Genomic DNA, 17,301 nt, shown 5'->3' on the forward strand with positions numbered 1-17,301 from the left:
TGGAACAGCAAGTTCCCTTGCCGGTCTAGGAATGGTAGAACGATGGGTTCGATGACGGTTTGGATGTACCGTGCACTATTCAGTGTCCCCTCGATGATCACCAGTGGTGTACGGCCAGTGTAGGAGATCGCTCCCCACACCATGATGCCGGGTGTTGGCCCTGTGTGCCTCGGTCGAATGCAGTCCTGATTGTGGCGCTCACCTGCACGGCGCCAAACACGCATACGACCATCATTGGCACCAAGGCAGAAGCGACTCTCATCGCTGAAGACGACACGTCTCCATTCGTCCCTCCATTCACGCCTGTCGCGACACCACTGGAGGCGGGCTGCACGATGTTGGGGCGTGAGCGGAAGACGGCCTAACGGTGTGCGGGACCGTAGCCCAGCTTCATGGAGACGGTTGCGAATGGTCCTCGCCGATACCCCAGGAGCAACAGTGTCCCTAATTTGCTGGGAAGTGGTGGTGCGGTCCCCTACAGCACTGCGTAGGATCCTACGGTCTTGGCGTGCATCCGTGCGTCGCTGCGGTCCGGTCCCAGGTCGACGGGCACGTGCACCTTCCGCCGACCACTGGCGACAACATCGATGTACTGTGGAGACCTCACGCCCCACGTGTTGAGCAATTCGGCGGTACGTCCACCCGGCCTCCCGCATGCCCACTATACGCCCTCGCTCAAAGTCCGTCAACTGCACATACGGTTCACGTCCACGCTGTCGCGGCATGCTACCAGTGTTAAAGACTGCGATGGAGCTCCGTATGCCACGGCAAACTGGCTGACACTGACGGCGGCGGAGCACAAATGCTGCGCAGCTAGCACCATTCGACGGCCAACACCGCGGTTCCTGGTGTGTCCGCTGTGCCGTGCGTGTGATCATTGCTTGTACAGCCCTCTCGCAGTGTCCAGAGCAAGTATGGTGGGTCTGACACACCGGTGTCAATGTGTTCTTTTTTCCATTTCCAGGAGTGTACGTATAGCTTCACGTTACTTGCAGTCTGTGAGGTCATCAGAGCTTCAGCCAAGAACAATGTGTTTTCAATCATGTTGCCAAATCTTGATATTTAATGATTTTAAGCTTTAATTACATAAAAATAAGAGATATTTTGTACGAATGTTGACCATAAATGCAATTTGAATGTCATAATCACTCTGAACAAAAACTATCGAAAACCATATTTTTAACATAGGAAAACAGCCTACTCCAAATAAATAAACTGAGGTGGCACCAGCACATGAACTGGTTAATCAAAAAACTTAATTTTGTGTGCTTGCACCTAGAAACATTTCATTGCTGTGACCCACAGAAGGGATCGTTAAGAATACCTTTGCTCAATAATATTCTGGGGGCAATGCAGTATTTACTCTGCAGAAGCATACAGTAAAAATACTGTGTAAGTTGACAGCCAAAATTCTGCAGAAGTATTTTCAGGAACCTAGGGATTCTTACATTTACGTGCCAATGCACACACTCACTCATGTTATGAGTGTTTAATAATATGAGTAAATTTAAGACGAACTATACAATTTACAACAATACCAGAAGTAAAAGTAATTTCCATATAGATTATGCATCTTTGATCATGATTTAAGATGTTTTTACATATTAGTGCAAGATTTTATAACAGATGATCGACAGACACAAAGCAGGAAATTGAAAATAACCCAATATTCAAAAATAAAGTAAAAGAACACCTCATTAGCCACACACCCAATACTCAAAAATAAAGTAAAAGAACACTTCATTAGCCACACTTCTTACAATTTATCAGAATATTTAAACTCAAATATGTAGATTCACAACCCAATGTTTAATTTAAACAGAGCTTGACTTCACAAATATATGGAAAGCTGATAGTAATCTGTGTAAAGGTCCTATATAAAAACAGTAGCTAGCAGTGTAAGAAGAGAAGCAGGGGCCTTTTTTTCTACTACAAAAAAGCTGTTTTTCTCCAAATATACCTAACAAATATAAAGTGGCCACTTGCAAATACCTGACAATAACAAATATGAAGTAATTTCCATAATTATCAGCATGGACACATTAGCACTAGTCGTAATTCATACAGTACACAGGTAGTCTGCTGTGGCTGCTTCTGCCTATTAATGCATAACTTGATTCACTCTCATGTGGGATTCATGGAACACAATGTTGAATGAATGCCTGTTTCACGTTGATGACTGTGATGAAGGCTTGCACAGTGGAATGTTGTGTTTGTGTTATGAGGGATTACGGAATGAAAGGAAGGGAAACAGTAAAATTTAGTACTGGCACAAAGCCAAGTGTTGAACAGTACCAAGGCTAACACCCTAGGTTGATGTAGAAGCTGTTATAAAACAGTCTCAGAGACCTAACTTTATGAGATACTGTGGAAAGGTTAAGGATTTTACAAGTGCACAGAATTGTGATTAATAACCTAATTCCTTGGCAGCTAACTATGAGACAGGTCAATCAAATAAGTTTTCCATTCATCCCATAGCTAAAAACATATGTTACACAAAGTGACTGTATGAATATGATAAAAGTAACTACATGACATGACATGGCATGGCACGGCACACGAGCTAACGGAACTTCTCAAGGTCTCACAGAAGCTTCCCAGCAGCATGTGAATATGGAGGCTTATATTCCAGCTTCTGCTATGTTTGAAGTGCAGTTGGTGGCAGAAGTTTTTTAGGGCACAGAACATAGTCCCAATTGAAAATCATTGTCAGCTGTGCCAAGTCTATGGGCTTAACATCATGAGCACCCAGATTGTGCATCACTGGTGCAGAGACTTGGGAGAATGTCACCAAAATGTTCATGATGTGGAGCCCATTGGGAGGCCATCCATAATTACAGGCAACTTGGTGCAAGAATGCATTAGGAGAATAGTCACTTCACAGTCACACACTTAGTAGTCAGTTTTAACAGAAGTGCCGCTCATTATTGCATTGGACCGTTATGGAACAAATACTGTATGGGAGGTTGTGCACCACATAGGCCCCGAAGCGACTGACTCCTCAACACAAAGCCTAACGGATGGGGTAGTTTCAACTTTCCTGGAGAGGTACCATAATGACGGCAATGAGTTTCTGAACTGGATCAGCACACATGATTTGCAAGCAATGCTCCAGAAACCAAGCAGCAGTCACTGCTTTGATGTCCCTGTGGCTCTCCCCATAAGACAAAATTCAAGCAGACTACACTAGTGAAGAGAGTACTGCGTTCAGAGTTCTGGGACACCTGGGGAGTTCTCCTTATCAAATTCCTAACCAGAGGTGAGAAATGAATGCTGAGCATTATTGTGAAACAAAGTGAAAACTGCAATGGGCTCATCAGAAAAAAATGGCATGGGATGCTTAGGTGCCAGACTTCTGTTACAAATGAATATAAAAGTTGGTCCCATGGTATGATTAATGTCTGAATATCGGTGGTGAATGTGTTGAAAAATAGCCCAACACTTAATGTATCTGTTGCAATAAACCTTTCCATTAAACTGTGTTTTCTTTCTGTTCATAGCCTAATGAAACTTACTAAATGATAACTATTTACAACATACCACAGAGGCATAGGTGATGTTGAGGTGATCAAATTGATACAGGACACTTGGTGTCTATCAAGTCGAGAAACAGCATCAAACTGACCTACAAGAGTCCATCTATGCTACAGTGCATGCACAATGTACAAGATTTTGTCTAAAATCATCCTTTAATATTAAAAACCCCCTGTTCTTGCACTTACAAAGAGTAAAATTGACATCTGTACAAATTTTACTTCAAAAATTATGATTTTAACAACATAAAATTAACAATTAAATAATGTTGTTTCTCCAGCCCTCTTACTATGAAATGGCTGTGCTTGTAAGAGTTAGTTTCTGCATAATATTTAAGAAAGTTTTTTTCTTTCATTATTGTCACAGAAGAGTTTAAATTTATAATGTTAATGTAATAGCTGACTAAACCCTTGGCATAAAAGAGCGAGAGGATATTGAAAATCTCGATTGTGCATGTGCTCTAGCTTAAGTGGCTTCTGTAGACCAATTTGAGGTTATCTCCTGGTGTAACACGCTGCAAGATGTGTTCCATATCAAATTCTTCACCTTGACCACCTCCACCACTGTGGTATGTTGTAAACAGTTATCATTTTTTACACTATATTTAATGTCTGTCGTATGCTGAGGCTTATAACAACTCAGCTATGAGAAAGGTACCAACTGATCACTTCTCTGTGAATGTTTTAGTAGTGGTGTAGTCCTTCATGTAATATTGGCATTTTTAGCTATGTGAAAGCAACAGACTTTGGGAAACAAATGCACTCATGACAAAAGCTTGTACTGTTTTGGATTATGCCTTGGCTGTAGAACTATTCTCTATTTTTGGATGTTGGATGTTGGATGTCCAGAAGATCACTTACCTATTCCTTTCAATTTGCTAAACATTACATTTCAGAACAATTCAATATTTTACTGAGAGATCATTTCTAATTCATCACAATTTTTTTCATATATATTTTTCACAAAGCAGGAGATACAAGAGGTTATTATTATTTTTTTTTTTTACAAATATACACATATAAAACTATAAACCACGCTAAGATCGTTGTAACATTGCTTTTCAACAATAAATAAATAAACATGTACAAAAAGCTAAGTTTTATACATCATGTAAATTGGCAGAATGATGCAAGTGAAGATACTAATGCTGATGCAGCAATGTGGCCCATTACATGGTCCCATGACTTGAGGAAGCTGCGGCTTCTTCTATCTTCTCTAAACTTCTCCTGAATAAAAAATTAACACAAAATTTTTATTAAAATGAAACTTAAATACGTTCAGTTAAAACGACTGGTACGCCAGCACAGTTTAGTTCAGGCCTGGTTATCAGTATGGCCACTGGCACTCAGGCTTTGGCCAGCTTTTGTTTACTCGTTCATTTAGTTTCATGAATTCCATAATAGAGGAAAATCTCCAAGGACATAGGATTAAATAAGGCTCACATTAAGAAACTGAAGCAGCTGTTAGGAACCATATTTATAATTAACTACAGCTAAGCTAAAACAAGGTATCCATTTTTACTTGAGCTAACAGTACTAGAAAGCCATGGATGGGTTATAAATAGAGGCACCTGTTTGTGGTGAAAATTTTTGCCTGATTTCGTCATTTTTAAAAACTTATTTCGATATATTTCTCACTAGTTTTTTTTCCATTTCGTCAATAATTTCGCTAAATTTTATTTCCACTTTACAGCAGTAAAAGGTAAAGGAAATACATGTATGGCACATTTGGAGTGAAAAATCTTTTATTTTACATGAATTGTAGAAGCATAAAAATTATAAATCTTATTAAAACACAAATACCAAATCATGAAAGCCTGGAAAACATTTATCCTTTCCCAGTCTATGTACACAATACACAAGTCAGTCTGAGAAAGACAAGGATACCATGACTTCCATATTACTGGGAGTTAGAGCTGTTTACTGTCAGACATTATATCGCAATATCTATAAAATGATCTCTCACTCATCAACATTACTGACTGGGATCCACAAAGCCTTCACTGCAGCTTCCACAAAAAGTCATTACTCTGCTTTCAGGGAAAGAAGAATACCAATCACATCAACATCTTTACCTTCTCTACAAGAACTAGCTACTAAATCCCTAAACAATATGTATGGTACAAGAAATTCTGATGTTGGAACTTCTTGTAGAATGGGATTTCTTTTTTATCAGCTGAGAGATTCCAGCACTGTCTAAATTGCCTTTTATTATGTTTCTCGGATCAAACAATTTACCTATACAAGAAATGACAATTTTTCCTGTACCACACTCCATCAAGTGGTTCAGTTTTGTAAGACTTGCTCTACCTACAGACTGGAAGAGTGATGTTAACTGTACTTGCATATGCTCTGGCAGTTTAAGAAGTTTTTCTGAGATTGTTTCGGAAAATAAATAAATAAATTTGCATCCTCTAGTAACTTAAAGCTCTTTGCAAGGTCACCAAGCTTAGACTGCAGAAGATGAATTAACAGTATCTTGAAGCCTTCTAACGTCAGCAGCAAATTGCAACATTCTGAGCAGTGCTCAACAAGAAAAATAGCTAGGCGTTGATTTTTTTTTTTTTTTCCTTCAGCATAAGTCAAAGCTTTAAAATAATTGACAGCTACACTCTCATCTTCAACAGTTTCAACAAATTCTACTATATCACAGAGATATTCTCCAAGTACTCGACACTTTCAAACCACGAGTTCCACCTGGTGATGACAGGAATAGGGAAAAGTTTAGCTTTTGTGGATACACCTACATATTTCTGAGCTAAGAACTTAATGTACGCATGCTATCTCTTTCGGGTATTAAGGAAGATGTGTTTTGTCTGCAAAACACAATGGTTCAAATCACAAAGTTCCACAGCCCACACATTGCCAACCAAATTTAATTTATGAGCCCAGCATTGTGTGTGTACTAACCATTCTGAAACTAAAACCCTAACTGCATTTATACACTTGCCCATATAACGGGCTGAATCTGAAGTTATAGAAACTACATTTCTGTACTGAATTTCAAGTTTCGGTATTACACTCATAATTGCTTGCACACATTCTGTGACATTTACATTTGCAATAACTTTCACTTTCCCGACAAATAATTTCTGAACTGCACCATCGCCACAACTAAGTACTTTTATCAGAACCACGAACACACACTGCCCTTTTCTGTCTGTCGTTCCATCACAAAGAATTGAAACTCTTTTGTCTTTCACGGCTCCTTTTAATCTTTCCTCTGCTTCTTTGATGATTCGAGGTATGTAACCTTCCCGTAGTCTTCCAGCTGAGGGTAAGTCTCCAGCACCTTAAAAATGTCAATAGAACTGCTATTAGAGTACTACGTAACGAATTAAATTACCTCATTACCCAATTATAAGACTTTTTTAAAAGGGTGCTCGAGGAAAAATTATTTTTAATGTAGGCCTATTCTGACCAACAAAAATTTTTGGCTATCGAGATAACCTAATTTTTGCTGCGATTAGCAGACGGTACATTATTACACAAACCTGGTATGTATTTGTTCATCCATTCTCTCAGCTTCGGATGATCAACTTTTTCCATCAGAATGTTAGCCTCAATGAAAGCTCGAGTAGTCAATAAAATGAATTCTTCTTTACCATTTTTCGCTCGTTTTGCCGCTGCAGTGATTTCCGTGTGCGTAGCTTGTCTTTTTATACCAGTAGTTGTTAGCACCTTCTCCTTGTTCTTCTTATGGAAGAACTGTTATTAATGTGTTTCAAGCACGTGTCCTTCCTCTGCCACTCAACACACACATTACAGTATTTGCACGTAAGTACCTTCCTACTTTTGTCTAAAACAAAAAATCCTTCTGACGAAAATTCCTTTTCTCGGTCGAAAATGGTCACTACCATATTAATCATCTGTAGCACGAAAACAAAACACAAACTACCACACTCAATGCACCGGCGATACACGATTTCCAATACGCAATACTGAATACACCGCCAGAACATTGTAGAATGTCTTTGGAATACTTGATATATTATATATACACTCCTGGAAATTGAAATAAGAACACCGTGAATTCATTGTCCCAGGAAGGGGAAACTTTATTGACACATTCCTGGGGTCAGATACATCACATGATCACACTGACAGAACCACAGGCACATAGACACAGGCAACAGAGCATGCACAATGTCGGCACTAGTACAGTGTAAATCCACCTTTCGCAGCAATGCAGGCTGCTATTCTCCCATGGAGACGATCGTAGAGATGCTGGATGTAGTCCTGTGGAACGGCTTGCCATGCCATTTCCACCTGGCGCCTCAGTTGGACCAGCGTTCGTGCTGGACGTGCAGACCGCGTGAGACGACGCTTCATCCAGTCCCAAACATGCTCAATGGGGGACAGATCCGGAGATCTTGCTGGCCAGGGTAGTTGACTTACACCTTCTAGAGCACGTTGGGTGGCACGGTATACATGCGGACGTGCATTGTCCTGTTGGAACAGCAAGTTCCCTTGCCGGTCTAGGAATGGTAGAACGATGGGTTCGATGACGGTTTGGATGTACCGTGCACTATTCAGTGTCCCCTCGACGATCACCAGTGGTGTACGGCCAGTGTAGGAGATCGCTCCCCACACCATGATGCCGGGTGTTGGCCCTGTGTGCCTCGGTCGTATGCAGTCCTGATTGTGGCGCTCACCTGCACGGCGCCAAACACGCATATGACCATCATTGGCACCAAGGCAGAAGTGACTCTCATCGCTGAAGACGACACGTCTCCATTCGTCCCTCCATTCACGCCTGTCGCGACACCACTGGAGGCGGGCTGCACGATGTTGGGGCGTGAGCGGAAGACGGCCTAACGGTGTGCGGGACCGTAGCCCAGCTTCATGGAGACGGTTGCGAATGGTCCTCGCCGATACCCCAGGAGCAACAGTGTCCCTAATTTGCTGGGAAGTGGCGGTGCGGTCCCCTACGGCACTGCGTAGGATCCTACGGTCTTGGCGTGCATCCGTGCTTCGCTGCGGTCCGGTCCCAGGTCGACGGGCACGTGCACCTTCCGCCGACCACTGGCGACAACATCGATGTACTGTGGAGACCTCACGCCCCACGTGTTGAGCAATTCGGCGGTACGTCCACCCGGCCTCCCGCATGCCCACTATACGCCCTCGCTCAAAGTCCGTCAACTGCACATACGGTTCACGTCCACGCTGTCGCGGCATGCTACCAGTGTTAAAGACTGCGATGGAGCTCCGTATGCCACCGCAAACTGGCTGACACTGACGGCGGCGGTGCACAAATGCTGCGCAGCTAGCGCCATTCGACGGCCAACACCGCGGTTCCTGGTGTGTCCGCTGTGCCGTGCGTGTGATCATTGCTTGTACAGCCCTCTCGCAGTGTCCGGAGCATGTATGGTGGGTCTGACACACCGGTGTCAATGTGTTCTTTTTTCCATTTCCAGGAGTGTATATCGAAATGGTACACAATTGATATCCGGATTGTATTACCATAACTCCAATCGAATTTCTGCAGTTAAGTTCAAATGACGAGATTTTGCGAAGTTTAGTCAATTATTTCGCAATTTGCCTTAAAAGTAAATAGTTTTGAGTTTTCAGCAAAATGTGTAAAATTTCATGAAAATTTTACGATTTCACGCTTTGCAAAAAACAGGTGCCTCTAGTTATAAATAGTGGAGAGAGTAAAGGTGACTACTCACTCTAGCTGAGGCACTTAGCAGTCAACAACTATTTGAACAAGACTGAAAACATTATTAAGGTTTAAGATAACTCCTTTCCTAGAGCACATCACACACACTTATCGTCCTGAGCAACTACATTTTGCTGGCGTGGAGCTCAAGTGGGGTGGGGGGTTCTGATAGATGCCACAGATAAGATAAAAAAAGAGAGGTGGGGAGGAGCAGCTGGGCAGCAGGGGAAAGGGAGGCTGACAGCAAGGGACAGGAATGTGGCACCGATGAGGTTGCCCCACTGCAAGTTAGGGAGTTGTGATGTGATACACAATGAAATGGAGGTGTGTGTGTGTGTGTGTGTGTGTGTGTGGTGAAGGTGGGTAAGGGACAGGGGGTAGCGAAGACTGAGGCCAAGAAGGCTGCAGGACTGAAGGATATGTTGTAATGACAATTCCTTTGACATAATTGTTCATAAGATCAGCAATATTTCCGGTCTTTTATTCTGTGTCTTAATAGGTTGCTGCTTTTGAAAAAACTTCAGGGGTGTTAAATTGGGTCACCCTCCTCTAGCATTACGCTTTTTTTTTATATAGAAATAACCAATACCATGTATATTATCAATTCTTGTATAGGTTAAAATTATCTCAACCGTTTCACTGAAAGAATTCATATGATTTTGTATACAATATGTTATGTTTCGGGCTATAATATGTAAAAAGAAATTAATTTGTTAGTACTCTGTATGTACAGTTAAAATTACTCCTCTTTTAAAAATATTTGAAATTACGAAATTTCTGGTATACTTAAAATTCATATTACTAATGGCACAATTTAATGCTAATTATTAAATTTATTTCTGGACTGATTTACAAAATAATGATATATTTTAGCGAAGATTCTTCTTTGGTAAAGGAAGCGTGTAAACTCTTTTGCTTTGTAAACTCTTTGGAATATTGTCAGTACAGCAGAATGTTAGTAGTAGTGGGCATGCCTCTGATGGGAGCAGACGTGTTTTTTGATTGTCTCAATAATGTAATTTCTGGCATGAACAAAGTGAAAATTGTAAAGTTGGTGTGATTTAGAAGAATGGGATAAAATAAAAAGATATTCATAGCAACAGGCAAATCTTCATCGGTTATCTCGTCTTCAGAAACCCAGAACGTTATAAATGAAAAATATTTACAACAAGTGGTGGTGTTGAGGGTGCCATCAGGTCAATGATAAGCTGCATATGGGCCATGGTTTGTGATATCTGCATTAAACAAAACATTGTGTGTAAAATTTCACAAGGTCCATGTAAATACAAAAAAAGTTGAAACTGAGTTCAAAATATAGAAAAAAAAGTAGAGGACAGCCCTTTGTAGAACAAATTCTTTTGAGAATATTTTGTCATAACTATATTTGTGAAATAAATGATGTGAACTTTTTTTATGTTTGTGGGATTAAGGCTTAAGCTGTTCGAAGTGAACCATTTGCAGGCCTGTTCATTCATGTGCACTGAGTGTAACATGATTGAGATTAGGCCCTTGGTCAATACACTAGTATCACTTAAAAGTCACTGGAAAGTCTTTTATGTGGGTCAGGAACATGAGATCATGGGATACTAAACCATATGGGACTCCATGTTTATGTTCCCCACATTGAGTTTGGATTAATATTTCTCTGTTACAGGTAATCAATGCCAACCTCTGATTTCTGTTATAAATGTATGCCTATTCACGCAAAAAGGGAACTTAAAAAGATTTAGTACTGGTTCAAACAATGGAAGGTCTTGTTTAAGACCACAAAACATGGAAGCAGAATGAGTTTGGTTGTTTAGCTCTAGCAGGACATCATTTATGAGGTCACATATTGTTCCCATCCCCCCCCCCCCCCCCCCCCCCCTGTTAAAGGCGAACTTAAAGGCAGTTAACAGTTATGCTGTGAACAATCGGTAGAAAACTTTCTCAAAAATGTGTGAAGGAACTGAGAGAAGCAAAATATGTCTGCAATTAGACGTGATCTACTAATTTCCACTATTCTAGAAGGCCAGATAGTTTAAATTACTTAGGAAACATATCTTGAATCATTGACTGTTAATGACAGCTTGCAGGTAGTTTGACAATCTGAAAGCAATACTCTGCTAGAAACACCGTCTTACAGGCAGAAAAATTACTGGCTTTTAGTGACAATGATTTTTGATATCACCCTATTATTAAAATTAATATCTGTCAGTGGTGTTCACAGTGTTAATCTTATTCACTTACAGACAGTTCTTTATTTTCTCAATATTTCTTGATGGTTTCAATGTTGGCTGCCAATGTCAGGAAGTAAACACTGAAATTGGTGGCTAGTAATTTCTGTGCTTCATTTGCCTGCCTTCCAACTTTTTTTCACTTTTATTATGAACTGTTTATTTTTTGTGCACTACCATACATGCTTTTTTTCATGAGAGACTATAGGATTTTACAATACTTGCACTAATTGGGTTTCCAATTTGCTTTCTGAAATAGGTAGTGGTTTCCCTTCCCGGCACAAGTTACTTTACTTCAGTGTGTTATTCATCCAATTCTTACTATTATTTAATTACAACCTATTTTCTTTTAGAGAAAAACTGGAATCCAAGTGCAGGGGGTACATGTTTAAGAAACAGTTACAATATGTGGTTTTAGGGCACACAACTTCAATGGTCATTAGCGCCCTGACTACGTTAAGAATGCACCGCGAGGCACAAGTTTAAAACAACAACTAAAAGGGAAAACATGATAAAAGACAGACTGACAGGCATAGGATTAAAAAACAGCATCATCAAATGTCCTTAGAGAGGTTTGTCAAATTGATAAAACGAAGAACACGAGCAGCTGCTCGTGGGTCATCCGCTAAAATGGCATCTAAAGTACATGGCAGGTTAAGATCTAGACGCAGTGTGTTAAAATCCGGACAGGACATTAAAATGTGGCGGACCGTCAGCAATTGCCCACATGGGCAGAACGGCGCCGGCGCAGCCGTCAGCAGATGGCGATGGCTGAACCGGCAGTGTCCAATGCGTAACCGGGCCAAAACGACCTCCTCCCGCCGAGAAGGGCGGGAGGAGGACGTCCAAGCCGCGGGAAGAGGTTTCAAGGCCCGAAGCTTGTTGTCTGTAAGTGCAGCCCAATCGGCATGCCACAGCGATAAAATGCGCCGACAAATGACCCTGCTACAGTCTGATGAAGGGACACAACAAGAAGCTGTCCGAGGCTGGAGGACCGCAGCCTTGGCCGCGGCATCTGCAGCTTCGTTCCCAGGGATACCGACATGGCCAGGGACCCACATAAAGCTAACCGGAGAACCGACGTCCACCAGCTGCTGAAGAGAGCGTTGGATCCGGTGCACGAAAGGGTGAACCGGATACGGATCACTGAGGCTCTGGATGGCGCTCAGGGAATCGGAGCAGATGACACAAGCAGAATGTCGGTGGCGGCAGATGTAAAGAACAGCCTGGTAGAGGGCGAAGAGCTCAGCCGTGAAGACCGAACAATGGCCATGGAGCCGGTATTTGAAACTTTGTGCCCCGACAATAAAAGAACACCCCACCCCGTCATTGGTTTTTGAGCCATCTGTATAAATGAAGGTCATATTGATGAACTTTGAACGAAGTTCAACAAAACGGGAGTGGTAGACCGAACCGGGGGTAACCTCTTTTGGGAGCGAGCTGAGGTCAAGGTGAACGCGGACCTGAGCCTGGAGCCAAGGTGGTGTGTGGCTCTCGCCGACTGGAAAGGTTGCAGGGAGTGAAAAATTAAGGTGTTGATGGAGGCGACGAAAGCGAACTCCAGGGGGTAGCAGGGCAGAGACATACAACCCGTATTGACGGTCGAGAGAGTCGTCAAAAAAGGAGCGATAAGACGGGTGGTCGGGTATTGACAGTAGCCGACAGGCATACCGACAAAGCAGTATATCGCGCCGGTAGGTGAGTGGCAATTCGCCAGCGTCAGCATGAAGACTCTCTACGGGACTAGTATAAAACGCTCCGATCGCAAGTCGTAAACCCCGATGATGTATGGAGTTGAGGCGGCGTAAGATGGATGGCCGTGCAGAGGAGTATACGAAGCTCCCATAATCCAGCTTGGAGCGGACGATCGACCGATATAGACGAAGCAGGACGGTTCGATCCGCTCCCCACGACATACCACTGAGAACACGGAGGACATTTAAAGAACGGGTACAACGGGCAGCCAAATATGACACATGTGGAGACCAGCTAAGTTTCCTGTCAAATGTAAGACCTAAAAATTTTGTTGTCTCCACGATTGGGACGGCAACGGGACCGAGTCGTAAGGACGGTGGGAGAAACTCTTTGTAGCGCCAGAAGTTAATACAGACCGTCTTCTCGGCAGAAAAACGGAAGCCATTGGCGACACTCCACATCAGCTGGGAGGCAATCCATTATTGGATTGATCGCGATGGCGAAGAGAGCGACGCTCAAAACTGAGCCCTGTGGCACCCCATTCTCCTGGCGAAAGGTGTCTGACAGGACAGAACCCACACGTACCCTGAACCGTCGATCCATTAAAAAAGAACGAATAAAAAGAGGGAGGCGACCGCGAAGGCCCCATGTCTGCATGGTGCGGAGAATGCCCGCCCTCCAACAGGTATCGTAAGCCTTCTCCAAATCAAAGAACACAGCCGCGGTCGGGCGCTTCCGCAAGAAGTTATTCATAATGAAGGTCGACAAGGTAACCAGATGGTCAACAGCAGAGCGGCGCCTACGAAATCCACATTGTACATTGGTAAGTAGGCATCGAGACTCGAGCAGCCAAACCAATCGAGAGTTAACCATTCGCTCCATCACTTTACAGACACAGCTGGTAAGCGAGATGGGTCGATAACTGGAAGGCAAGTGCTTGTCCTTCCCCGGCTTAGGAATCGGGACAACAATAGACTCGCGCCAGCATGCGGGAACATGTCCCTCAATCCAGATGCGATTGTAAGTACGAAGAAGAAAACCTTTACCCGCAGGAGAAAGGTTCTTCAGCATCTGAATATGAATAGAATCAGGCCCTGGAGTGGAGGACCGTGATCGGCCAAGTGCGTTTTCGAGTTCCCGCATGGTGAATGGGGCATTATAACTTTCACGATTCGAGGAGCGGAAGTTAGGTGGCCTAGCCTCCTCTGCCTGTTTGCGGGGGAGGAAGGCAGGGTGGTAATGAGCAGAGCTCGAAACCTCGGCGAAAAAGCGGCCGAAGGCATTGGAGACATCCTCAGGGGCCACAAGGACGTCATTCGCGACCGTCAAGCCAGAAACTGTTGAGTGGACCTTAGTGCCAGATAGCCGGCGCAGGCTACCCCAGACAACAGAAGAAGGAGTAAAACTGTTGAAGGTGCTTGTGAAAGCAGCCCAGCTGGCTTTCTTGCTTTCTTTAATAATACGACGACACTGAGCACGTAATCATTTATAATTGATACAATTCGCCACTGTAGGGTGGCGTTTAAAGGTGCGTAAAGCACGTCGACGAGCACGTAAAGCGTCTCTACATGCTGCAGTCCACCAGGGGACCGGTGCGCGACGTGGAGAAGAAGTAGGGTGAGGGATGGAATATTCAGCAGCAGCGAGAATGACTTCCGTGAGGTGTGCGACCTGACGATCGCAGCTTGTGAAGGTTTGATCCTGAAAGGTCGCCCTGGAAGAGAAGAGCCCCCAGTCTGCCTTGGAGATGGTCAAACTAGAGGAGCACGGAGAGGGGGTATGCTGCAGGAGATGGATAACACACGGGAAGTGGTCGCTCGAATATGTATCAGAAAGTGCATGCCACTCAAACCGGCGTGCAAGTTGGGGAGTACATATAGAGAGGTCTAAATGGGAATAGGTGTGAGATGTGTCCGAAAGAAAAGTAGGGGCGCCAGTATTGAGGCAGACAAGATTGACCTGGTTGAAAAGGTCTGCTAACAGGGAGCCCCTCGGGCAGGATGCTGGAGAGCCCCAAAGGGGATGGTGGGCATTGAAGTCTCCAGTTAACAAAAATGGTGCAGGTAGCTGAGCAATAAGTTGCATCATGTCTGCCCTGGTAATGGCAGATGACGATGGAGTGTAAACGGTACAAATGGAAAATGTAAAAGTGGGGAGAGTAATGCGGATGGCAACTGCCTGCAGGCTGGTGTGCAACGTGATGGAATCGTAGTAAATATCATCCCGGACCAGCAACATAACCCCTCCATGAGCTGGGATACCTACCACAGGGGATAGGTCAAAACGCACAGAGGTGTAGTGTGCCAAGGCAATTTGATCGCATGGGCGTAGCTTCGTTTCCTGGAGGGCTACGACGAGCGGACGGTGCAAGCGGAGCAACAACTTCAAGTCCTCTCGGTTGGAGCGAATGCTGCGAATATTCCAGTGAATAAGTGCCATCGTAAGAAGAAAAGGAAGATGAAAGAAGGGGTCACCTCGAAGGCCGCTGAGGGCCTGGCTTCGAGCGAGCACTGCCGCCGCTATCAGTAGGCGGACAGTCATCGTCCATTGGGTCTACAGGTTCATCGGCCATCTTGGGAAGATGGCCGGGAGGGGGAGCTTCCTCCGCCAGTGAACGGCCAGATGTTCGGCTACCAGCGGTGCGGCCAGGCGAAACGGATGACGGCCTGGGGCGGCAACCGCTGGGTGGCGCAGGAGAAGAAATGCGCCGTGGCGGAGAAGGAGAACTGTGCTTCCTATGAGCCTTCTTGGAAGGACGTTTGGTGGAAGTACCGGTCGAAGGCTGGGAGGTCGAGGTACGTAGGAAGTCTGCACGGGACGGTTCCTTCTTGAAGGCCCATGCATCTGACTTCTGGGTCTTCGTCTTGGCAGAAGCTGATGAAGGTGCTTGTGTCTGAGGGGTGACGGGAGGAAGAGGAGACGTCGACCGGGCGATCTTAGCACTGACCGAACGGACGACCGTGGTGCTGAAGGTCAGATCGCATGTCTGGGTTGCCACATCCCTGGTAGTCCGAGGAGAGGTGAGGACAGTACTGTATTTCCCCGCTGGGAGCAGCGTGGGCTTCCTACTAGCCAATAGCTTGCGAGCAGCCGAGGTGGACACTTTCTCTTTGACCCGAATTTCTTGGATACAGCATTCTTCCTTATAGACAGGACAGTCGTGGGAGGATGCGGCACGGTCACCCTGACAGTTCACACAACGAGGAGACGGGGGTGGACAGTCACCCTCATGGGCATCCCTGCCACAAGTGACACATTTAGCCGCATTGGAACAAGACTGTCGAGTGTGATTGAAACGCTGACACTGGTAGCAGCGCGTAGGTGTCGGGACATAGGGGCGAACAGAAATAACCTCGTAGCCCGCCTTGATGCGCGATGGCAGCTGAACACTATCGAAGGTCAAGAAAAGTGTCCGGGTCGGTACAAGGTCATTGTTGACCTTTTTCATGACCCTATGGACAGCCGTCACGCCCTGCTCAGCGAGGAATGATTGAATCTCCTCGTCAGTCAATCCGTCGAGGGAGCTAGTATAGACCACACCACGAGACGAATTCAAAGTTTGGTGAGCCTCCACCCGCACAGGGAACGTGTACAGGAGTGTGGCCCGAAGCAGTTTTTGTGCCTGAAAGGCGCTCTCAGTTTCTAGTAATAAGGTACCGTTACGCAACCTGGTACAAGATTTGACAGATCCGGCTATGGCATCTACACCCTTCTGGATTACGAAAGGGTTGACAGAGGAAAAATCCTTTCCGTCCTCAGATCGAGAAACGACGAGGAACTGTGGGGCAGGCGGTAGTACTTTTGTCACTGGTGGCTGGTCACGTTTCCGTTTTTGGGCAGAAGTCAAGACAGATGGAGTGAAATCCATTGCGGAGGAATCCCCCATGATTGCCAGCGTCTCCGATGGTGCGCTCCTTCCTTGTGGGGACCGTCTCAGAAGGCACTCCCGCCTTAGGTGAATGTTTACACCTCAGGTCACACCTCCCGAGAAACAGACGGAGGGACCAATTGGCATGGTCAGAAGGTATCAGCTCAGGCAATCACCCCTCCCCGGGCCTGGCCTTTACCAGGGGGTACGCGCGTGCCTTACATGTCTACCCAGGGCGGGGAATTACGCGTTACCCCGTCACCGGCTACGCGTGCGAACGCGTGGGTCAGCCTTCAGGCACGCACAGGGAGGAAGGAAGAAGAGGAA

At 44.7% G+C, this 17,301-nt stretch overlaps 1 protein-coding gene across 2 annotated transcripts in view; it reads right to left on the bottom strand.

Moving 5' to 3' along the window:
- Positions 1-4,553: 4,553 nt before the first annotated feature.
- LOC124711952 (protein MMS22-like) overlaps positions 4,554-17,301 on the bottom strand; it is a 148,350-nt gene continuing 135,602 nt past the window's right edge. For both annotated transcript variants that reach the window (XM_047242222.1, XM_047242223.1), the window contains one exon: positions 4,554-4,760. In XM_047242222.1, coding sequence (XP_047098178.1) covers positions 4,703-4,760 — 58 coding nt within the window. In that variant the 3' untranslated portion in view covers positions 4,554-4,702. The remainder of the gene's footprint in view (positions 4,761-17,301) is intronic.

This window comes from Schistocerca piceifrons, chromosome 8 (genome assembly GCF_021461385.2).
Source record: "Schistocerca piceifrons isolate TAMUIC-IGC-003096 chromosome 8, iqSchPice1.1, whole genome shotgun sequence".
NCBI classification, from domain to species: Eukaryota; Metazoa; Arthropoda; class Insecta; order Orthoptera; family Acrididae; genus Schistocerca; species Schistocerca piceifrons.